The sequence below is a fragment of the Geotrypetes seraphini genome, chromosome 14 (assembly GCF_902459505.1).
Source record: "Geotrypetes seraphini chromosome 14, aGeoSer1.1, whole genome shotgun sequence".
In the NCBI taxonomy this organism is placed as follows: domain Eukaryota; kingdom Metazoa; phylum Chordata; class Amphibia; order Gymnophiona; family Dermophiidae; genus Geotrypetes; species Geotrypetes seraphini.
The window spans coordinates 39,121,846-39,147,927 of NC_047097.1; the positions used below are offsets into that span (position 1 = coordinate 39,121,846).

Here is a 26,082-nt window from a genome sequence, read left to right on the forward strand (position 1 = left end):
CACCATCCTCATATATTTCAAAATTGGGTGATCCCTAAAAACGATGTGCAAAGTACAAATAGATATTTGTAAAAGAAAATGAAGGATTGAAAAAGAGATTGTACCATCTCACACCATGTATATACCGAAGTACCTAGGAACAAATCTATAAGATGTTGAAGACCATAAGCCAAATTATACAAGTAAAGATTGAGAACCCCCATCCCCCTCCTCTAACCCCCCCATCATGTAATCTAACCTCAATTTAGGTTTCCTCCCCTTAAAAAAAAACAAAACCCAAAACGTTGTAAAGCAGAAGCTAAAGCAACAAGATCTTTTTTTTAAATCCATATTGGCAATTGTTGGAGTGTAATATAGCCAACTTGGAAAAATAATCATTCCATAAAGCGCTATTCTCCCGCTCAACGGCAATGGTAACGAATCCCATATCTCTAATCTGTGCTTTGTATCTGCCAAAAGGCGAGGAACATTGCAATCATAAAGCCTACCTGGATCCACTGGTAAATTATCCTAGATAATTAAAATCATCCCCTGCCCAACAAAAAGGAAAGGATCCCTGCCATGACTCCCTAGTCTCAAATAATGGTGCCATAGCTTCCGATGTAGAGGTATTCAAAGTAAAACCTGAAAATCCCCGGATGCCCCCTGGTGGTCGAGGGTCCCTTGAGGTAGAAGATATCTTCTTCTGATTCATATTCACACATACTTTCCAATAAAATTGGAAGCGAGAGACTCAGATAGAAAAAGACAGCAGGAAAGGGCTATAGCCCACCAAGTCTGCCCATTCCAAATACCCGCCCCCCTGATTTTACTCCCTTAGGGATCCCATGTGAATATCCCATTTTCTCTTAAAATCTGACACGCTGTTGGCCTCAATCACCTGCATGGGAGTTTGTTCCAATGATCCACTACTCTTTCAGTGAAGAAGTATTTTCTGTAGTCGCTATGGAACTTCCCTCCCCTGATTTTCAGCGGATGCCCCCTGGTGGTCGAGGGTCCCTTGAGGTAGAAGATATCTTCTTCTGATTCGATACAGCCCGTGATGTTCTTAAACATTTCAATCATGTCTCCCCTCTCCGTTTCTCAAGTGAGTACAGCCGTAGTTTATTCAGTCTTTCTTCATACGTGAGATCCTTGAGCCTCAAGACCATCCTAGTGGCCATATGTTGAACCGACTCGATTCTCAGCACATCTTTCCGGTAGTGTGGTCTCCAGAATTGAATACAGTATTCCAAATGAGGCCTCACCATGGACCTGTATAGCGGCATCATGACTTCAGGTCTCCTGCTGACAAAACCTCTACGGATACAACCCATCATTTGCCTTGCCCTGGAGGAAGCCTTCTCCACTTGATTTTCAACCTTCATGTCATCACTAATGATCACCCCTAGATCACGTTCCGTCGTGGTCTTGGCCAAGGTCTCACCATTTAGTATGTAAGTTCTGTACGGGTTTCTCTTTCCCAGGTGCATTACCTTACACTTTTTAGTGAGATGTACCAAAAGGTCATCTGCAAAGGCCAAAATTTTTAAGTGTTCCAACCCCAAACATACCCCAGTGATCTCCAGATTCCCAAGAATCTCACAAATGAGAGGATCCAATATAAGCATAAACAGCAATGAGGATAAAGGACATCCCTGTCTAGTCCCTCTCCTTATGTCAAAGTGAGCCATAAACTGTCCATTTACCCACCTTTGTGCCAAAGGTCTATCATATAATACTCGAATAGCATCTCCAATACGACCTATTATACCATATTTCTCAATTACCGCATACAGGAACTCCCACCTCACTTTGCCAAAGGCCTTTTCCGCATCTAAACTAATGAGTAAGGAGGAAGTCCCTGCAGCACGCACCGCCTGTAATGATGCTAATATGGTTTGGATGTTTTTCACTGCCCTACAACCTCGCACAAAGCTCACCTGTGGAGATGCTAATAAATCTGGCAAAACTCGGGCCAAACGATTAGCCAATACAGATGCCAATAACTTAGTTTCAAAGCAGAGCAATGAGATTGCTCTATAAGACTCCGGGAGAGTCAGATTCTTCCCTGGCTTGGACAAAACAATTTAGGGAATTCGGCATAACCTGCCCATCTATAATAAGATTAAACAGTCTGTTAGCAATGGCAAAATACCATTTCCCATTAATTTATAAAGTTATCCATCAGGGCCTGCTGCTATACCTAATTTGCTTTTTTGAATTGCAAATTCAACTTCATCCTGGACTTTGGTCATGTTGAGCATTTGTAAAGCTTGCTGCGATATCATGGGTAAATCCATACTATCCAAATTAACCACTAGAACCAATCCCATAGGGAATCCCTTGGAATATAATACCAAAAAAAAAAAAAATGATGGAAAAATCTTAATGTGTAAAATCAATAAAACATTTTTATTACTGTGGGGCCCATTTACTAAAGGACATTAAAGCCTTAATGTGCACTTAGTGTGCCAAAAATAGGTACCATTTTGTGGTATTTTTGCCTTTTAGCTAACTACCCGCACATTTGGTATCTGTAAAAATATTTCTTAACACCCCGTTCCCCACTTTTACAAAGTTGTGGTAGTGGCTGCTGCTTGGCAAACACTTCACCATTAAATCCCTTTGGGCTTTGGAGTGATTATTGCAGCAGCAGGTGCTACTGCAGCTTTGTAAAACGAGCCCTAAATGTTTTTTGAGGGGGGCGTGTCAAAGGCAGAGAAATAGGCGTGGAAGCATTAACCAGCTAGTGTGTTCACATTGCCACATGCTAACCGGCCCTCTCTTTGGAACACTCTCCCTCTGCATATAAAACAAGAGTCCTCTCTCCTTGTATTTAAGACCAAACTCAAAATGTTTCTTTTCAATGATGCCTACGATACCTAATATAGGATCGCGTCTGCTTTCCCTGGAATAATTTTCATTGCAGGCTCTTAACTCCAGACGCCTCCATAGAGGTGAATTAGACCTTCATGTTCTATCCACCCCTCTCTTTCATTTATATTTTGTTTTACCTCGATGTATTTTTTGCAAACTCATGTACCTACATAAGAACATAAGAATTGCCACTGCTGGGTCAGACCAGTGGTCCATCAGTCTGCTCACAAGGCAGCCCTTAAGTCAAAGACCAGTGCCCTAACTGAGACTAGCCTTACCTGCATATGTTCTGGTTCAGCAGGAACTTGTCTAACTTTGTCTTGAATACCTGGAGAGTGTTTTCCCCTATAACAGCCTCCGGAAGAGCGTTCCAGTTTTCCACCACTCTCTGGATGAAGAAGAACTTTCTTACGTTTGTATGGAATCTATCCCCTTTTAACTTTAGAGAGTGCCCTCTCGTTCTTTCTACCTTGGAGAGGGTGAACAACCTGTCTCTATCTACTAAGTCTATTCCCTTCGTTATCTTGAATGTTTCGATCATGTACCCTCTCAGTCTCCTCTTTTCAATGGAGAAGAGCCCAGTTTCTCTAATCTCTCACTGTACGGCAACTCCTCCAGCCCCGTAATCATTTTAGTCACTCTTCTCTGGACCCTTTCGAGCAGTACCGTGTCCTTCTTTATGTACAGCGACCAGTGCTGGATGCAGTTTTACAGGTGGGGGCATACCATCGGCATGATAACCTTCTCTGATCTGCTCGTGATCCCCTTCTTAATCATTCCTAGCATTCTGATCCCCGTGATGTTAGTCTTAAGTTATGTAATTCTCCCCATCACTAAATCCTGTGATGGGCTTTTCTTTTTCCCCTTTTTTAACATTTGCTTTTAAAAATTTATTTTATTAACTGTAAACTGCCTAGATATATATATTTTTTTGATAGATGGGATATCAAGAAATTAATAAACTTGGAAACTTGGAAAGTGGTTGACATAGAGTTAATGAGAGAACACATAGCTCTGGTTTCTATATATGGCACCCAAAGCTGCGTACTGAAATTTGGGCCTTTATCTAGCAATAATTGAGTGCTAACAACCAATTATTGCAGTTAATTGGCATCAATTAGGATTTCTGCATATAACTGGTTGTGTGCTCTTCTGTATGGCTCACCGCCTCTCATACTGCATATCTGAAAAGGAAGCATGGCCAGGAGCATGTCAAAGGCGTTCTGAAAAGTTGCACATGGAGTCAACAAATAGAAACATAGAAAATGACAGCAGAAAAGGGCCACGGCCCATCTAATCTGCCCACACTAATGACCCACCCCCTAACTACCTCCATGAAGAGATCCCACATGCCAATCCCATCTTTTCTTAAAATCTGGCACGCTGCTGGCCTCAATTACCTGTTGTGGAAGATTATTCCAGCGGTCAACCACCCTTTCGGTGAAGAAATATTTTCTGGTGTCGCCATGAAATTTCCCACCCCTGATTAAATACTGCCTTACTATATCTAACTTGGGCGCCATGGTAATATTATTAAGCTATAAAATAGGCTGAATGGCAAGCAATCAATTAAGGATCAAAAAAGTCTCTCTTGCCATAGACAATCAAGAATGCAAAGAACTCCTCAATGATATTTGCACACTGGGGATATCTCAGAACGCTACTCTGATGGTTTTCTGTCAGCGTAGCAGCACTCCTCACTGAATTCACCCTGTGCATATCAAAGCTTCTTGCCACTCTTTATTATATATCAACTGTTAACTTGTATTAAAACCTGATTTAATTTAAACTTTTTTTCTCTTGCATCTTTACTCAAATTTCTAATCTCAAATATTCATTATATTTTCTATTCTTCACATATTTTCAACCTTCATGTTATTTTTTAGAACTATTTCTTTTATAGCTTTTATAGCTTTTCAGTCCTTAATATTCATAAATGAACTTAGCTTTTGTTCAGCTGTATATTTGCACTGCTTCCCATCTACGCATTTCGATCCTTCTTCAGGACGAGGCTAGTGCTGCAACTGAATCAAACAACAAGCATACTTCATCTTAATATACATCCAAAACTATCTATTTTCACTACATAAATGATTCAAACATACCAACCTATTGTGTTCCACCATTCTATTTATCCCGCGACCATTTTGACCATTAAATATGGCCGTGGCGTTCTTTGCAAGTTCCTTATACTCCTTCCCCTTGACGTCAAAAGATCTACAAGCCAATCGTGGAAACATATTCCAGAGCATCATACCTAATAGAACCCAAATCTAGGAGCCCTACCAAAATCCGTCTAAAATCCAGACTTCATCTGACTATCAAACAAAGATAAACACACTCATTCAGCTAAAACCATCCAGTAACTTGTTTCGTTTAGGCCACTAGGTTCATACTGTTCAACTCGTACATCCATCACAGTTCTTTCAGGTTTAAAGTACTTGGGCGCCAGCATTTACACTGGATTTTAGCAGGCTTAAGTCTGGTGCCCAAAAGTTAGGTACGGGATCTGCGCTAAATGCTGTTATATATAAAGTATGCGCCCCTTATAGAATATCGCTTAGCACTGAATTTTTTTAGTGCCCAAGTTTCAGCACCATTTATAGAAATTCCCCCTTAGTGCATTCTAAACGGGAGACAGTAAGTGCTCCAGCTTTCAGGTAATATGCGCTAATGTGAACATTAGCGCACAACCTGAAAAAAAAAAAAATTAAAATGCTGTAAATACTGCTGTATTGGAAATGGACTTAGCATGCAGGAAAGTCCTGTGTTAGAATGCGCTAAGCCCATTTTCTAATATGGTTTAGTAAAACAGCCCCTGTAAAACTGGATATAGACAATTGTACAATCATAATATGATTAAATTGCAGTATAGTATGCAATTAGAAGAGCCCTGCTCCGCCCCTCTCCCCGACCAGCGGCGGACCCAGCCTTGAAAATCAAAGCGCCAATGGCGCCTGCAGGAAGACACAGGGCAACCAGAAGCACACTCAGCCCAGGTACCAAAGACCAACAACAAATTCAGCAAAGTGGTGAGTAAAGCAATTTTGATCCCCCCTACCAAGAACAGGAAGCATCCTGAACTCTAAGCTCAACCCATACATCCTCTCCTACGATCAACTCAAATAGCTTACTAAAACACAGACTTCACAAAAAAAAAAAAAAAATGGCAACGCGTACACCCAAACTCATCCTTATCCTCATACTAATTGCCACATTTATAGCAAAATGGAAAACTGCAGGCTACCAAACACATAACATCCCTATCCTAACAACAACGCACAGACCTGTTCAACATACCAGGAAACTCCATACCCCTAGAACGCTAACTCCATGTCCACTATCCAGCCAAGCTAGCATTCCCACTATCTGGGGAAAAAGACCTCCACCAAAGCCTAACACAAGCACACAAAAACACCAAACTTCACCAAGAACTATCATCAACACAACCATTACCTCCACCACAAAATTCACTGCAATAGCTTGCGCATATATGAACATCAGATCCATCAGCCCAAAGGCCGAATTAATCAAGGACTGGCTGATCAAAGACAATCTAGGCTGCCTCTTCCTAACCGAAACATGGATTCAGACCCAAGCATTACAGAATTCTGCCCAAAAGGATATAAACTAGAGTTAGTATGTCGAGAAAACAGAAGAGGAGGAGGTCTAGCAATCATAATAAAAAACAATCTCAACATCGATGTCCTAACCAAGTACTCCACCCCTTATCGAGATCTGCTAGCCTGCCGAATATCTAACAACTCACTCACTGGAAATCTGAACTGTCTTCTTTGCTACATTACACCAGGTAAATGGAACACCTCAAAACAAGAACTTGAAGAATTCATCTTCCAGAACTCTCTCTCCTCCACACATAACTTGATTCTTGGAGACATAAATCTCCACTTAGAAGATCAATCATCCAAACAAGCAGCGGATATTCTCTCATACCTCAACTCCCTATCCTACCAAATTCTCAATCCAGAACCCACACACGAAAAAGGTCATCAGCTTGACATAGCAGCTTACTCATTTCCAAATCAAAACACACAAAATATTCACATCTCAAACGGAGCCTGGCACCCTACCCTATGGTCAGACCATTACAAATATTCATTCACTATCAATTGGGCTCAAAATAACAACAAACCCATCCCAAAGAAATCACACATCAAGATCAGACAGAAAATCAAACCTACCACATTCTGGAACACAGTTTACCCCGAAATAGACTCCAACAACCCCAAAGACTTCATAAACAGTTGGCGGACCCTCAGTGAATCTACACTAAATGAACTAGCTCCAATAATTAACAAAAACAAAATAGACAGACCATCCAACAAATGGTTTGACGACGAACTCTTACACCTTAAAAGGAAATGCAGACAATTAGAAAGGACATGGAAAAAACAGAAATATAATCACACCAAAGACGATTGGAAAATCCAAATCAAACAATACAACACCAAACTGAAGGAAAAACGAAAAAACTACTACTCCAAACTCATAGGCACCGAAAAACCAGACACAAGAAAACTTTTTGACATCGTAAGAAATATCACTGATACCAAACCATTCCTCCCATCCAAGGAAACCAAACTCCAACAGCCACCCAATTAGTGGACTATTTCAAACACAAAATCATCACAACCAGATCCACATTCAACAATTCACGAATCAACATAGAAGAAATTTGAATCAATCCCACAATAGATGAAGCAATCTCAGCAGACAGGATCTGGACAAACTTCCCAAAGATATAATGGTCAGACTTGGACAGGCTTTACAAAAAATACAGCAAATCCTCATATGACTTGAACAACTGTCCCCCATACTTACTAGCTACAGCTTCCACCAAATTTAAAGCTAGCCTCACACTATGGCTACAAAATACACTAAAGGAAGGTCATTTCCCACCGGAATTAGGAGAAATCATAATTACTCCTATCCTGAAAGATCCCAAAAATCCTATAGACAACCCTGCAAACTATAGACCAATCGCCTCTATCCCATTATACATCAAACTAACAGAAGGTCTTGTCGCACAACATCTCTCCAACTACCTTGAAGACCATCACATATTGCATCCATCACAATCTGGATTCAGAACTAACCATAGCACAGAAACTCTACTGGTATCACTATTAGACACAGCCCGACAACACCTCAGCAAAGGAAACAAGCTGCTTCTCATTCAACTCGATCTCTCTGCTGCATTTGACCTGGTTGACCATCCCACACTACTCCAGATATTAGACGCAATAGGAATCTCAGGTAATGTTCTCAGCTGGTTCCAGTGGCGTACCTAGGGTATGTGGCACCCGGGGCCCATCATTTTTTGACACCCCCCCCCCCCCCCATGTAAAAAAATATTTTTTGTAATGACCATGAAACAGAATAAATGGTCAGAATAGAAACAGGCAGTGAAAATTTTCTTATATTCCAAACATAACATAACATAAATTATGTCTGAATTGTCATGACATCAGAAGTACATATGGAGTAGTTGAAGGTGATGCTTGGGACAGTTCTGATTGTGTTAGTTCGGTTTTTGAAGGTTTTGCAGTCTATGGTCGATGTCAATTGGTTGTAGAGTTGGGGGTCGAGTGTTGCAGCTCGAATGGCTAGGAGGTTGTCGAACAGTTTTTTTCTTTTGACGTTTTTGGTTGGAGGGTGTGTGAATGGTGCGTGAGTTCTCCTATTTCTGGTTGAGGTGGATTGAATTATTTAGCTGAAGAAATTAGTTACCCCCTCATCCCACACACATTAATTCTCTTCCATTTTTGTTCCCATTATAAAAAAAACACTGATAAGTTCCCAGAAAAAAAATACATTAAAATAAGAAGTGAAAACAAAGGCCCCTACAGATGAGAACATAACATAAGAATAGCCTAACTGGGTCAGACCAATGGTCCATCATGCCCAGTAGCCCATTCTCAAGGTAACCAATCCAGGTCACTACCCAAAGAGTAGCAACATTCCATGCTACCGATCCAGGGCAAGCAGACACTTCCCCCATGTCTTAATAACAGATTATGGACTTTTCCTCCAGGAATTTGTCCAAATCTTTCTTAAAACCAGCTACACTATCTGCTTTTACCATAACTTCTGGCCACTTCATTTTTAAGTTTAGATCTTTCCTTTCAAACAGAGACCTTGCTAGATGTCAAATACAGCACAAGGTAACTTCACATGGACTTAGCTGTGCAGGAAATGTGAATCTCCTCATACACCCACCATATAGTGCAAAAATGTGCAAAGGTCTGTTTTTTTCTTTCGATCACTACATAGCCTAATGCCACACAAGCAGCGCTGTTACAAACATATTCTGTAGGTCAAAGCTAAGGATAACAAAGTTTCCTTCCTTGGACCAGAAGGAGATAAACCACTGGAAGAGATCCCAAAACAACACCCAAAGACCCACTCAGTGTGTGAACCAGTTGAGTGGAGTGGACTAACTGGGGGGTGGAAATGGGTCCGGAGTTTGCTCAGCAGAATTTCCCAGACCACCTCTTCCTCTCAACACATTGACACGCTGCCACCATCACCACTAGGAACACCTCACTGGGTAGGCCAGCTATGCTATAAACTTTATAAAACACATTATTATATTTTCTTATAAAGCACATATTTTAACTGAACTCTCTGACATCCTCAGCCTTTCCATTCACAAAAATAGAAGGAAGAAAAGTTCCCATTTCCTGCTGTCTCATGTCCCCGGCCTATACAATATTTTTTTTCTGCAGACCCTTCAAAAGTCTGACCAAATCCTCATTTCACTTGCATTATAAAGTACTGAGGATGCCATCTCTCCCCAATCCCAGGTCCTAAAGTCTAAGACAGTAGCGCAAACTAATGCTGCCAGATACAGGAAAAAAAATTTTGATTCAATTCAGCCCTATTGAATTGGTTTTTCAATTTGATTTTCCTGCCCAGTTGGGTGATTTTTTTCAAAACTCCTGGTGGGTTTTATAGCTTTTTCACCCCCTTTGGCTTCTCCTAACCACACTGGCGCTGTGGTGTAAATAAAATAAAGAAACAAAAAGGACTTTTCCTCTCTCTGTTAAATCCTAGCTCACGTTTGCAGTCCAACACCAGCTCTGGCAGGATACACATTTCAAATCTGACATATTATAATCACAAAACAGAAAATAAAATTAATTTTTCTACCTTTTGTTGTCTGGTTATATTTCAAATCTTGTTGGTCCAAGGCTCTGGTTTTCTTCTGATAACTTGCTTGCCAGGGTCTCCTTCTTTCTGCATGCTAACCATCCATCTGCCAACTCTGTCCTCCCTTTCCATTTCCCTTCCCTTCCCAGGAAGTCTGGTATCTTTCCTTTTTTTCATCTCCCTCCACAGATCCACCTTTTCTTAAATACCCTTTCATCCGGCATCTCTCCCTCCTTCCCCACCATCCCAGAGTCCACCATATCTCCCTTTCTTTTCCTAATTACCCTCCTATCCAGTATCTCTATCCCTCCTCCACACCATCCCTTGTGTCCAATTTCTCTCCCTTTCTGTTCCTTCCCTCCCTAAATCCCATGGTCCATCATCTCTCTCCCTCTCCTCTATTTTCAGGCCCATTATTTCTTCCCCCCCCCCCCAAAGTTTGGCATATGCACGTCTCTTTGAACACCCCCTTCCCTCCGTGTACTTCTAAATCATGGTCCCCCCCAAAGGCCTGTCCCCCCTTAAAGGTCTGCCTGTCCCCCCTTGAAGGCCTGCACCCCCCTTGAAGGCCTGTCCCATCCCCTTGTAGGCCTGTCCCCCCCTTGAAGGCCTGCCTGCCTGTCCCCCCCTTGAAGGTCTGCACCCCCCGAAGCCTGTCCCCCACTTGAAGGCCTGTCCCACCCCCTTGTAGCTTCTCCCCCCCCTTGTAGGCCTGTCCCCCCTTGAAGGCCTGCCTGCCTGCCTTTCCCCCCCTTGAAGGCCTGTCCCCCCTTGAAGGCCTGCACCCCCCCCCCCTCGAAGGCCTGCACTCCCTTGAAGGTCTGCACCCCCCCCGAAGGCCTGTCCCCCACTTGAAGGCCTGTCCCACCCCCTTGTAGCTTCTCCCCCCCTTGTAGGCCTGTCCCCCCCTTGAAGGCCTGCCTGCCTTTCCCCCCCTTGAAGGCCTGCACCCCCTTGAAGGCCTGCACCCCCCCGAAGGCCTGCACTCCCTTGAAGGTCTGCACCCCCCCCGAAGGCCTGTCCCCCCCTTGAAGGCCTGTCCTACCCCCTTGTAGGCCTGTCCCCCCCTTGTAGGCCTGTCCCCCCTTTAAGGCCTGCCTGCCTGCCTTTCCCCCCTTGAAGGCCTGTTCCCCCCCTTGAAGGCCTGCACCCCCTTGAAGGCCTGCACCCCCCCTGAAGGCCTGCCTGCCCCCCTTGAAGGCCTGCACCCCTTGAAGGTCTGCACCCCCCCCCGAAGGCCTGTCCCCCCTTGAAGGCCTGCCTGCCTGCCTGTCACCCCCTCCCCCTTGAAAGCCTGCTTGCCTGCCCGCCCGCCCCACCCTGAAGGCCTGATGCCCCGACCCACCCCGAAGGACCGCTCGCCCCCCTGGCCTCCCCGCACCACCTATGAAGCAGCCGCAGCAGGATCGCGAAGTCAGCGTCAGCGATCCCTGCGCTGCTTCCTGCGCCACGGTCCCGCCCCTCCTCTGACGTCAGAGGAGGGGCGGGATCGCGGCGCAGGAAGCAGTGCCTAAGCAGCGCAGGGATCGCTGACGCTGACTTCGCGATCCTGCTGCGGGCTGCTTCACAGGTGGTGCAGGAAGGTCAGTGGGGCGAGCGGTCCTTCGGGGGTGGCGGGGGACTGAACGGCAAGGCCGGGAACACCCCCTTAGGGCTGGCACCCGGGGCGCACCGCCCCCCCCCCCGCCCCCCCCTTGGTACGCCACTGGCTGGTTCCAAGGCTTCCTTGAAACTCGAACATACAGAGTCAAGTCAAAAGAGCACCTATCCGACCCATGGTCAAACCCATGTGGAGTACCACAAGGATCACCATTATCACCCATACTATTCAACCTCTTCATAGCCTCCCTCGGCACAACCCTAGACGCCCTAAACACAGTATCATTCAGCTACGCGGATGATATAACTATCCTACTCCCCCTTAACATTCAAGACCCCTTATCCACAAACCACCTGAAAGTAATAATGGAAACGGTAGAAAAATGGATGTCAAGTCATAAACTGAAATTGAACTCGGAAATAACTAAATTCCTACCACTAGAGAAGGAAAAAAAACCATCTTTCACAGAACTGGAACTAAACTCAAACAAGTACCCAATGCAAAGCACACTTAAGATCCTGGGAATACAACTAGACAGAAACTGCACAATGCAGACTCAAATCCACAAAATCATCCAAAGAGCATTCTTCACAATGCGTAACCTAAGAAAAATAAGAAAATACTTCAACAAAGATCAATACAAGATATTAGTACAATCCCTAGTATTAAATATTGTAGATTACTGCAACAGCCTCTACCTATCATGCCCAAACTACATGATAAAACAACTACAGACTGTCCAGTACACGGCCCTCAGACTCATCTACTCCCTCGGCAAATATGACCACATCACCAATGCATACCTAGACTCACACTGGCTACCAATAAAAGCAAGATCCCAGTTCAAATTCTACTGTCTACTATACAAAGTAACACAAGGAACAGCACTCAGCTACCTAAACAACAGACTATACCATAACCTCTCACTCAGATCAAGGAGAACTCAGAGCCTATTCATTTACCCCCCCCCCCCTCTCAACGGTACACGACGCAAGAAACTGTACGACAGCCTCTTGGCGACACAGGCAGCAAAGATTGACACTACCATCTCCAATCTACTGATCAAATCAGTAGACATTAAAGTATTCTGAAAAGAAATCAAAACTCATCTCTTCAAAAAACACTTCCCATCATCTTAACCTCACTACAGCACTAGAAAATACTCTCATGAACACCACCAACACCACCACAGCAACACCTCAACATTGTACAACTCACTACTAAATCCCAACTGTATTATTTCTACTCATCACAATAACCTTTTATAAATCTACTCTTTGCTTCTCAATTCTCCTGGAAATGTTCCAGACTAACAATTGTAACATGATACATTCTTGATTCTATGTACTGTAATACTCCTGGAAATGTCCAGGCTTCTAACTTGTAATCCGCTTAGAACCGCAAGGCACAAGCGGAATAGAAATCACTAATGTAATGTAATGTAAAATAAGGCTGGAAATAGGCAAATGAAATTGTAATAATAACATTAATACACACTGTCAACAGACTATACATTAAAGCACATTAAACATTCATATAATGGAGGTATAATATGAATAAGAAAAAGCGTTGCAGTGACTACAAAGTAAAACTATGAGCTCCTTTTACGAAGGCGCGTTAGGGCCTTAACGCGCAGACTAGCGCGCACTAAAATGCCGTGCGCACTAGCCGCTACCGCCTCCTCTTGAGCAGGCGGTAGTTTTACAGCTAGCACATGCTAATCAGGTGCGTGCACTAAAAACGCTAGCGCACCTTCGTAAAAGGAATCTTATATATAGCAATATAGAGAAAAAATTCACATATGTTCCTACAGCTCTAGAATTTTATGTATTTATTGGGATTTATTCACCGCCTTTTATTTATTTATCTGGTTTTATATCCCGTCTTTCTAGACAGTGTTGTAGTAAGGGTGAGCAGCGCCTGAGGTGGTGGTGCCCCTCCCTCCCCTCTTCCCTTTCCCCGTACCTTTTTAACTTCTCCGGCATGAACAGCATGCTCACGGTGTCCGCTCACCCTTCGATGTCACTTCCTAGGCGTGGGTCCTGGAAGTGACATCAGAGAGAGCGCCGATGCCAACATGGGCAGCAATCTCACACCAGGGAAGTAAAAAAGGTAATGGGGACTGCGAGGGGTGCACTTGCATGGCAAGGAGAGGAGCAGGGGTGGAGAGGAGGAGGGGTGCCCTTAGGAAGACCATCCCTGGGGTGCTCCCCCCCTCCTCTGCAACCCCCTTACTATGCCACTGCTCCCAGAAGAGCTCAGAACAGGTTACAAGTTTGCATGCGTAATAAAGTGTGTATTTATACAAAGCGATGGCAGACGTGGCATGGCAGGACATTGACAAAGAGTGGAAGAGTAGCCTAATGGTTAGAGCAGTGTGTTGAAAACCAGGGGAGCCAGGTTCAAATCCCACTTCAACTGGTTATGGGCAGACTAGATGGGCCATTTGGCCATTATCTGCCATCATGTTTCTAAAGAATGCAAAAACATAGTTAACAAAGCGCGGTAAAACATAATATGACAAAACATGGCATGGTGAGCATAGTGTGGCAAAAGAATAGCAAGGCATAGTATTTTAAAGCATGGCTCACCTAGTATGACATTCCACTGAAACAAAGACTTGTGCATAAAAAGACATTCAGATGCTTTACTGACTCTCAGATGCCTGCTCGGGTGAATCATCAAAGATTTCTATCCCGATCTGCAGGAGAAGGTATCATTCATCGAATACAGTATAAGGAAAAGTATAAACCAAATGTAGTGCTCAAAATAACTCAAAAAACTGTAACTAAAAGTGCCAGTAGAACTCAAAATATCACACTTATCTTAATAAAGTGGATTCATTGTAACAGGATATTAGCCCTACGGGGACCCGTTTCACCAATTAAGGCTTCATCAGGGGTCAAAATTGTGCCGGTTAGCTCGATTTAAGAGACAAAATGGCGCTGGCCTAGTATGACATGACAGTATGTTTTCATGAAGAAATTGTCCCTGAACACACCAGGGATGCAATTATCTCTGTTAAAGGACCAAAGCTATGGTAGAATTCATTACCTCTGTCACTTCGAATAATATCGTCTATTGATAGGCTTAAAGCGGAGTTAAAAAATTTCCTTTTCTCAGACGCATATTAAATCTGTTCCTAATGACAGCGCTGCTGGAATCATGTAAAATGGAAAACTCCTAATGGTGGGGTCCTTTTATTAAGGCACGCGGATCGATTTAGTGCACGCTAAATGCTAAGGCATCCATTATATTCTATGGGTGCCTTAGCATTTAGCGTGCCTTAATATAAGAACCCCTGTGTTTCCCTTTCCCCCTTTCTTATTAAATTTTGTAGTTCTTCCCCAGACCTAATATTTTTGAGTCTTAATTTTTGATTTGATATTTAGTTATTTTATTTTTATTTGTAGTATTATTAAATGTTCGTAGATCGTAAGCCACTCTGAAGGTAATCCCTAGAAGCGGACTAGTAAATTTTAATAAACTTGGAAACCTGGAAATTCACCCGAAGCGGTTTATTATTTATTTTTAGCTTACAGCTTTTCACAGGGAGCAGAAGGCATATTATGTTTCAAGTAAAATAGGTATTTCCCTGGCCGTAGAGGGCTTAGCATCTAAAAGTTAGATTTACTAATATACAGTACATTAAAATGAGTTATGTGCTTAGGTAAAGATCACATTGATAATAATGGGGCTCATGCAAATATGTATTGTCATATTTAATATGCTAATAAATCTAGCCTTAAGCTTGGGCCTAAAGCATTGGAGGCTGCAGCGACTTACCCACTGGCTTTCCTGGTTTTCAGCCTGATGCTCCTCAATATTTCTTACATGATCCTAAGAATGCTTTGTGTCCTAGGACTGGGACAGGGTGTACCTCTAGTTACACTCATTGCTGAAGGGGGCCCGAACGTGATATCTATTGTCCGGGAATGTCTGCAAGAAGTGCCTCCAGTTCCTGTGGTGATTTGTGATGGTAGCGGACGTGCATCAGATATTCTGTCGTTTGCACACAAGTACTCTGAAGAGGCAGGGTAAGGATGCAGAAATATATGGCAATTCTTCCTTGGCAGGAGACCGTTGTGTACCCTTACAATTTGTATACCAAGCACTAGAGTGACACCTAGTGGACTATTATACATATCCCTGAGTCAGGCCGAAACATGGACCTTGTCAGGCCATCAACTGGCTCCTTTCAATATAAGGACATCAAGTTTATAGGACTTTTCATACATGTGTTTTTATTCATGTGTTTCTTTATTATAAGTTTATAAAAATAAAAGATTTGTTTGTCTCAAGATTGACGTGTTCTATCCCACTCCCTACTAGTTCTTTCTTTGTTGGACTTTATGTGGGGTTTCTGTTGCCTTTATTTTGTTTTGAATATACTTCTTCCACCAATTAGCAGGGCCCCAAGAAGAGAAACTACATTAATAAGAGGCTTGCAAATATTCTCTTGCATGTCCTTTATTTTCAGTGACAGTTCCACCCTTCCCACTCTTCCCAAATGCTGCTGTATAATGCAAGGGTTAAGATCAGGGCCAGATTTTCCTATAGGCTAACTAGGCTTCAGCCTAGGGCCTCAAGATCAAGAGGGGCCTACATTCAAATTGTTAGCAAAATTAAAATTACATTATTCTAAAAACAGTGAACACTAAAACACTGAACTGAAAATAAGGAGAAATTCTACGCTTTGGGATCGGAACTGGCTCCGGCCGCAACGGGGTGCCGACTTGGCTTCTCCCTTTCTTTTTCTCGCCCTGGGAGGAGGATTGGGGAGGGAAAGACATCAGTCCGGAAACAGCTGGGCAAAGCCCAGCCCCGCGGGGAGAGAGGCAAAACGTGGATCCGTCAGGACAGGGCGGCCCAGACTGGCATCGGGGGGGGGGGGCGGTTTAGTGGAAGGGGGATGGGAGGCAGGCAGGCTGGCATCGGAGGGGGGATGGGGAGTTTAATGGAAGGCAGGCAGGCAGGATGGCATGGGGGGTGTTCAATGGAAGGGGGATGGGAGGCAGGCGGGCATCAGAGGGGGGGGTGAGGTAAGGAAGGACGCACTGGGGGCACTATGGACATAGGAAGGGGCAATGTTGTGTGTTATGTTTGATTAGTTGTTACAAGTACTATATATGGTGCTGAGAATAAATGTCCAAATAAGTGTTCTCGATTTTTTTTTATTTATTATCCGTGTCACATTTTTTATAAAGGTTAGTACCAATAACAACATGTTTCATTTAACATATTGATATATCACAGTAATGATGTATTTTATTATTTCTCATGTAATTTAGAAACTTAAAAATGGGAGGTGAAAGGGCCTCATAAATGGAATAGCCTAGGGCCTCTTTTCATCTAAATCCGGCCCTGGTTAAGATGAATACTGTCACGTGTTTGTTCAGTGCATCACAATTTTTTGGCATAAGCCCTGCACAGACCTGCATAAAAGCAATTCAAGAAGGCCAGCAAACCAGGGAAAAGAAAGCAAAGAGCTGCTCATATTCAAATAAGGTGAAAGGCAATTTTATGACATTTGCATGTGTAGGGCTACCAGAAGTCCGGATTTCCCCGGACATGTCCTCTTTTTAGAGAGCATGTCCAGGCATCCGGATGGCTTTTCAAATCCCGGCACTTTGTCTAGGTTTTGAAAAGCAGATCGCGTCAGGAGGGTATCCACACATGCGCGGATAAAATGCAGTGATGTCACACGCACATGTGCGGATTCTCTCCCGACCAAATAATCAGGCTATAGAGGGCAGGGCTAGGGGCATGGCATCAACATAACAGCGCGGAGATGGGTGGAACTGGGCGGGCCTGGGAGAGGGTCTGTGGGTCTGGATTTTACATATGTAAAATCTGGTAATCCTATGCATGTGTAAATGCACAAATATTACCACTTATACAGCTAAGCACCGTTCTTTGAGGGCACATGTAAGTGACATGGTGCACAAATGCAGGGGGTGTACATATTGTCGGGGCTTGGTCATGCCTCTCATGACATGCACCTTTGCCACATTTAGGGATGCTCTGTTATACTGGATCAATGGCAAGTCTATCTTTGGCTGCTAGGCCTTAGTTAGCCAGCTGTTGAATATCTTGGCCAGCTATGTCCACCACGGTGAACCTTGACCTGGATTTTCAATGCTGGTGGCCAGATATGAGCAGTGCATTGAATATCTGTGATCACTGTGGATCACGGGAGGTAACCAGGCTGCCTCCCGCAGTCTCAGTATTAGGCTCGGTGTGTTTTGACACAGGAATGTGTGTGTGTTGGGTGTCATTGACTCGGGTTTGAGTCTTAGCAACCTGATGAATTATAGATACAGAAATAAGTCTGTTTTGTACTAGTCCAACAAGATCCTCCAGCTTTATCCCCATAGTTGTCTTCAACGTATCCAGCCATCTAATTGCAAGGTACCCTCTTCACCTGTTTCCTTCAGTCTTCCCAAACATGATATCTTTCTCCAATTATCTCTCCCTTCTAACAATGTGACCAAAATAAGACAGTCATAACTTCATTATGTAGGCTCCAAGTGACATAGTTGGTTCAATCTCTTCCAAAATTAATGTTTTAGTTCAGGCGGTCCATGGCATGCATAAAATCTTTTTCAGCATCAAAGTTCAAATGAATCAGACTTCTTTGTTTTGCTTCCGCAATGTCCAACTTTCACATCCATAATTAACTACCAAGAAAATAAGTGCATGGATAAACCTGATCTTTGTTTTGAGTATTATTTCCTTGCCTTTAAATACTTTGTAGAGTCTTCATTACAGAGTAAAATAACTAAACAGATTCAGAAGCAATAATAAAGACTTGTGTTAAAAATCAAACTGAAAACAATGACTCCACAAGTTATTTCTTCTATATTTTAACAATGGTAATACTTAGCACCATACGTGCTGGAAAATATAATGGTGTAAAATTATATGTAGTGCTCAGTCACCAACCAATTAGTGTCATAAAAATGCCAGCAATGGTTGTATAAAAGACCATCATAGCACATCAAAAGTCCCTTTTGCCGCCCTCCAATTTGATCACAATCTCTTATTTTAAAACAGATAAATCAAATAAGTAAATAATACTTATCTAAAAGCAGTATAAACTTGTTGGAGGCGGAACACCAACGGTAATGCTGGACTAATTAAATAAATCCAAACCAAGTGATATGACTTGTGTAACCCCACATTCTTTAATCTACTGGCCTCCCTTCATTATAGAGTGACTTGCCATTCTATGGCATATTTCTTCACTACTTATTGCTTCCTTGTTTACAAAGGAACCCAAGAGATTAAAACTCTTTACAGCTTCTATCACCTTCAAGTTCAAAATCTTCATCATTTTCCATGTTCATGATCCTTGTTTTATTTATGTTTAGTTCTAATCTCATTTTATGACTTTCCGCTTTGACTTTCCTCAGTAGATGCAACATATCTTCTTTACTGCTGGAAATGAGTATTGTGTCATCTGCATAATGCAGGTTGTTATTGTTACAGACCCAAATGTTGGGATATTAGAATTACCTGTCCAGGCACTCTAAATCTCAGAATAAATGTGTGTGCTTTATCTCTTTTGCTATATTTTTCCCAGAGGTCAATTTTTATAAAGTAAAAGTACTAGAAACTCACTCAAACATAACTGCTGAGACCTGAAATATGATTAAATAATTAAATTGGTTTATTGGAAGAATAAATTTAATAATTATAAAAGAAGATTATTTGCACATCAAGAATCTGCATCAATGGAGGGTTTATAGACAAATGACAATCTCTACTGCAGTAAACCTTGTCTCTAGAGCCTACCTCTTAATTCTATGTCTGTCTAATTCCTAAGTAAATCAGTTCCTATCTTTAACTACAACTGTATTCTATATCAAATCAAAGGATATCCATACTTTACCCAAGTCTTTCTCTGTAACAACTTAGAATCCTGCAGATGAGGAAGGGGTCTCAATCTGGTTTCAGCCTCTCCAATTGAACTCCCCCTCCTCCCTTCAACAGCTTTTATACATTAATTTAGGCCAGGGGTGCCCAAATGGTCGATCACGATCGACCAGTAGATCGCAAAGGCAATGCGAGTTGATCGCGTTGCCTTTGCGATCTTGTTCGTCCTGCAATCCCGAGCCAGGCCAGGCACGTACAAGTGCTGGACCCATAAGACTTCACCTCCGCCGTCAATTCTGACATCGGAAAGGAAGTTCTGGGCCAGCCAATCATTGCCTGGCTTGCCTAGAACTTCCTCTCCGATGTCTGAATTGACATCAGAGGTGAAGGCTTGTGGGCCCGGCACTTTTACATGCCAGGCCTGGCTCGGGGAAGCAGGGAGAAATTGGCATGATGGCTTGGGGGGAGCAGCATGGAGAGGGAAAAAATTGGGGAAGTGGAGAAATCGGCATGATGGCTTGGGGGGCAGGGGGAGAGAGAAAGGCAGGCAGGGAGAGAGAGAAAGAAAGACAGATAGGCAGGCAGGGGGAGAGAGAAAGAAAGACAGGCATGCAGGGGGAGAGAGAAAGACAGAAATAAAGAGGGGGCAGGGGGAGAGAAAAAGCAAGAGAGATAGAAAGAAATATTGGATTTACAGAAGAAGGAAGTGCAACTAGAGACTCATGAAATCACCAGACAAAAAGGTAGGAAAAATTATTTTATTTTCAATTTAGTGATCAAAATGTGTCCGTTCTGAGAATTTATATCTGCTGTCTATATTTATATCTGCTGTCACTATGGCCCCCTTTTACTAAACGGCGATATGAGCATCAGGAGCTGCAAGGAGCATTCAGCGCAGCTCCATGCGCTAAAAACCACTATCACGGTTTAGTAAAAGGGTAGGGGGTATATTTGTCTATTTTTGTATAGTTGTTACTGAGGTGACATTGCATATTTTAAAGTTATCTGCCTTGACCTCTGGAAAAAAAAAACAGAATACAAATGATAATTAACATTTTCTCTGTGTACATTGTGCTTTGTGGTTTTTTTTAAATTTTATTGTTGGTAGATCATTTTGACTTGGTCATTTTAAAAGTAGCTCACAAGCCAAAAAAGTGTGGGTACCCCTGATTTAGTTCAAATGTAACTTGTGCCCCGTACTTAAACACCACTGTATATATAGGCTGTTCCTTGAGCCACACTTCTCATTTAAAAAATTTCTCATCAACCTTTATAATAAAAGAATTTCATAATGGAACTCAAGCGCTCACAGTTACAATGCCATTAATGTATTTCTGGGCATATAACTTTATTGTGAGCTATCATCGGTCCTTTTATTCTTATTAATTACTTAAAATTTGTTTTATTTTATTTTATTTATTTTTTTTAGTTCAAATATTTTTACTTTAGCCATTTACTACAAAAATTTCCTTATACCATTATTGTAGTAGTACTTAGCTTGTGAATACTACACAGCCATCAAGAAACGACGGAAGATCTCCATTTCGCTCTCTCACTGTAAAACAGAGCTTCTTCAGGAGCACTATGATTAATCTTATCAGCACTTTTAGTGAAACATTTATTATACAGGCGGTTGAAAAACTGCGGACTCTCAGCCCTCGCTTCAGTTTACACAGCGTCTTTCATCACATCCGGGAGTAATTAACCGGACTGTAAATGGCTACAGTTAATAGTTAAATAAAATAAAACAAATTTTAAGTAATTAATAAGAATAAAAGGACCGATGATAGCTCACAATAAAGTTATATGCCCAGAAATACATTAATGGCATTGTAACTGTGAGCGCTTGAGTTCCATTATGAAATTCTTTTATTATAAAGGTTGATGAGAAATTTTTAAATGAGAAGTGTGGCTCGAGCAACAGCCTATATATACAGTGGTGTTTAAGTACCCCTGATTTAGGCCATGTCTTGAGTGGAAAATCCCAAACTTTCTTGTAGACGTGTCTTCTAGGCACATGTTCAGATGCCCAAGTCCACAGAGGGTGGATGATTGAGTACACAATTCTAACCAATTATTAGTAGCTAGTATTGGTCACCCTTTTCCACCTCAACCTGTGATTGGGTGTTTTGCATCACCTCCCATTATTCCTATCTCAGAATAAGTATACAGTCCTGCACAGGTCTGGGTCACCTCGACCCAGACTTCTGGGGAGGGGGGAGGGGTGTGTGGATAGGATGTGACTCGGCTTATCTTGTAATTCCTTTCTTCAGCCCACGAGTTCTCTGTATGGTACCATCTTTGGTCCAACCCACACACACGATCAACTACCAATCAATATCAGCCAGATAGCAAAAGCCTTACTGGACTGACATATCCAATTATGAAAGCCAGGATCTATCATGTTACAGAGAAAGAAGATAGGCAAAGGAAAAAACTGCAGTGATGATGTACAAGATACCAAGTCTTTAATGAACAGTAATAAAAAAGTATATATAAATATAATCATAAAACAGTTTGTATCCAAAAGGATTGATGAACCCGGACCCGACATGGTCCGTGTTTCGAAGGTTTTCTTTGTATTGACGCACTCTAGGACCCCTGAGGTAGGAGTGTTTCTTCAAAACACGGACCATGTCGGATCCGGGTTCATCAATCCTTTTGGATACAAACTGTTTTATGATCTTTTTTTTTTTTTTGACTGTTCATTAAAGACTTGGTATCTTGTACATTTCACTGCAGTTTTGTTGGATTCTTTGTTTGTTGTTGCCCCACAGAGAAAGAAGAAAACATCTTTATATTCTCCATTTTGATTCTCTCTATATTTCCTATCTTGCTATTCCTAAACATACTAATTACCTAGATTTACCCCCTCCAATCTTTTATAGTTTAACCCCACATTTGGTACTTTTTCGCTCACAGGTTTCAAAAGAAAAGAATGAGCATTCCATTATGATCTTATTAATTTAACTGAAATAATCAGTTGGTTCTATGTTGGATTTCAGTGGAAAAGGTTGTGGATGGAAGCTCCTGGCTTGGTGAAGTAAAACAGGTTGCCAGAGAGAAAAGGAAAGCAAAAGAGCACTGAGAGGAATCTTACACGTAGTCAGGCACTCACTGTGTCTGTATGTTTGAGAAGAGAGAGTTTGAAAACCTTGTTAGGTTTTCAGAGTTCACAGATACCAGAAAGGGACTCTGTGCAGTTTCTATTGTCCACCCTAGCAATAAACACCAAAATCCCTACACGTTATACAAAAACTAGGAGTGATCTGTTTCTTTCTTTCGGTTAAATGGGTAGGTGTGGGAATGAAAGAAGCAGAGTTAATTTGTCCTCCAAAGAGACCTAGTGCCAACAGGACAACTAACAGTGATGATCTGAGATTTTGGATTCTCACCACCACCACTACCACCACCAACATTCTGTCAGCTAAGATAGAGAGATTTTTTTTCAAGAGATGGGAGAAGCCAAAGAGCAGGGTTCAGTGAGATGTCAAAATGATGGCCATCTGTTCCCATCTCCATACTAGGGACAAAAGAAGGACAGTTAGAGTAGGTAGCATCATCAGAAGTTCCTATGAGCCATCTTGCACACAGCATTAGTCGATTGGGCCAGGATCATTGGGCCACCTAGCTATGCCTGATGCTCCTGGGCTACAAAACATCTTAAAGGGGTCATGGTGCTGTTCCCCCACATCCCAAGCAGCACTGTACCCTCCTTGATCATATTGTCCAAAATCACGTACTCTCTTAGCAGAATCTTCTGATCAGAATCCCTACCCTGATCACAACCATTCCAAGGAATTTTTAAAAACTCCTCTGCACACCCTTGGTTCACACTGATCTTTGCAATTTCTTACCTTTTTGTTCCTTCTTGTTTAGGATAATCAGTGAATCCCTCCGTGATCAGCTGCTTGTCACTATTCAGAAAACATTTAATTATACCCGAAACCAATCCCATCAGCTATTTACTATTCTCATGGAATGTATGAAGAAGAAAGAGCTGGTGAGTACTTATGAGTTCATATCATTACATTGCCTATGGCATGTGAGATTCTTTCTTTAATGATTTCTATGCCTTACTGTGCTCTCTTCTCGTTCACTTTCCTGTGTAACTGTTTAAAAAACATTGTGTAATGATTCTTTTTTTTTTTTATTATCTACCACGATCTGATTTTATACTGAAACTAACCCTGCTGCTAGTAAAAGAGTGGTTGTGTTTTGGTGAATTTATTGAATTAGTGCTTTGAAGAGATTTTCAGGTGAATGATTATAAATAAACTGAGGAGAAATTCTGGTAAAAACACAAGTGTTGCAGGTGGCCAACGTATCTAAGTGCTAGACACTGTTCTTTAACATACATGTCAACATTGCTTATTGCATAAGTGTGAGGTGACATATACACATATATACATTATGAGCAGGCCATGGGCGTGTCTCTAGAACACATGCATAACTTATAGCATACTAAAGGTTATGCTCATTTCATAATACAATTAGGCACCAACAGTTACAACTGCCATTGACTTGTGTAACTGTTGATGCAGCTTTACGTGCATCTATGCCAACTTACGCTGGTATTCTGGTGTCAGAAGCCATTATAGAATTGGCGCTAAGGCCCAGATTCTATAAAAAACACCTAAAGTTAGGTACATAGATTGGCATGCCTAGCTGATCCCGCCACCCAACTTATCCCCCCTCCCCCCTTTTATGAAGCCACATTAGGCTTTTTATCGCCAGCCATGATGATATTAGCTCCAACGCTCATAGGAATTCTATGAGCGTCAGAGCTAATACTGCCCTGGCCAGTGATAAAAAGCCTAATGCAGTTTTGTAAAATGGGGTGGTGGGGGGTAATTATTTGAAAAGCTTAATTGGTGCTGATCGCAAGCAATTAGCACTTTATAATTGGCTTAAATTAAAATTAATTGGGTGGTAGGCACCTAACAGATGCCTAGCACTTCTGGATTGGCGCCTAAACTAAGGCGCCTACCAGAAAGTAGGTGTGGTTAGGGGAAAATCGTTGGTGGATTGTGGGCATGTAGGCACCTAAAGTAGACTTAAGCGCTGGTATTTAGGCCAAGAAAACCCTGGAATAAATAGGGTGCACCTAAGAGTCAGCTACCACTAGGCACAATTCTATAAGCAGCACCTAATTTAAGACTGACATGCGCCGCACTCTTTGGCACCTAAGTTTTGGGCGCTTTTTATAGAATCGGGGCCTAAGTGCATAGCAGTGGGGCACCTAAATCTGGGCACCAATTTATAGAATGGTCACCTTACAATTTCATATTATGCCACCGTGAAAAGAGTTTTCCAGCACTGGGCACATATGCTCCCCGGATTCTATATATGGCAACACAATCTGGGTACCAAAATTTAGGTGGGCTGCCACGATGTGCATGCAAATAAATTGGTTAAGAAGCTCTTAAACCAGTGTCTCGCAAACTTTGTCAAGCCACGGCACACTAAACGTGGTGGCCACAGCTCGAGGCGTCCAGAAGTGCTTGGACATTGACACGATGATATCACGCACACCATGTTGATAGCCGCGCATGCACGAAGGTCCTCCAGACAGGCCCTGAGCCACCAGTGGGGGGTGCTGTTGGGGAAGATGCACGGAGAGAAGGAGAGGCATTGGCGCCGACTGACTGCCTACAGGATGTGCCTCTCATTACTAGAGACATGTCATATAGACAGTCAACTGGCACCGGTATCTCTCCTCCTCCCCAGCATCTTGCAGCACACCTGGAATCTAAGGCGGCACACAGTTTGCAATACACTGTCTTAAAAACCATCAAAACTGTGTGCTCACAACCATGTTCAGATGTTAATTGACACTCATTAAAATTTGTGTGTGCATCTGGCTGCACACTATTCTAGTCCCATAGCCAGGGCAGGATTAACCAATAGGCCTAGTAGGCACGTACCTAGGGCCCGTAATGGTCAGGGGGCCCGATGAAGGAGGGCATCAACACTGTTTTTTCCAAACAGCGATGGGCCCCTCCAATATCGATCAACAATGCGGCCCTCCCTTCCTTTATCGGCAACGCAGCCCCCACCCGATCGGCAACATGGCCCCACCCCCCATCGACGGAAAGTAAGACAAGCAAGCAACGCGGGTAAGAAAGCCAACGGGAACTGTAATTGTGCAAGCGGTGCTGTTTTCCCAAAGCTTCCCTCTGACGCAGCTTCCTGTTTCCACTTGGGTGCATGGTGGGGTGGGGCGGGGCAGGGGGCCCAGTGTACTTGTGTGCCTAAGGGCCCTCGACGAATTAATCCTGCCCTGCCCATAGCGCATATCCAAAAAGGTGGCATGGTTATGGGAAGGGTGTAGGCGTGTCAGGAACATTTCAAAATGTTATGCACCTAGTCACCAGACTGATAGGACAGTTTTTACAATTCCGGAAAGCTTTAAAAACCTGGCTGTTTACACTATATTTGGAAGGTCTAACTGCTGAAGTGCTGTAGCAACAATTTACCTTAATCTTTTCACTCTTTTAAATTTTAAACTAACTTTATGTTTTAACTTTAATCTCTGTGTTGTCCTTGAACTGATAATTCATTTTACTCTT

The 26,082-nt window shown here is 42.6% G+C and overlaps 1 protein-coding gene across 2 annotated transcripts in view; it reads left to right on the top strand.

Moving 5' to 3' along the window:
- TRPM1 (transient receptor potential cation channel subfamily M member 1) overlaps nucleotides 1–26,082 on the top strand; it is a 182,933-nt gene that overhangs the window by 101,728 nt on the left and 55,123 nt on the right. For both annotated transcript variants that reach the window (XM_033919524.1, XM_033919526.1), the window contains exons 7-8: nucleotides 15,495–15,669; nucleotides 23,390–23,513. In XM_033919524.1, coding sequence (XP_033775415.1) covers nucleotides 15,495–15,669; nucleotides 23,390–23,513 — 299 coding nt within the window. The remainder of the gene's footprint in view (nucleotides 1–15,494; nucleotides 15,670–23,389; nucleotides 23,514–26,082) is intronic.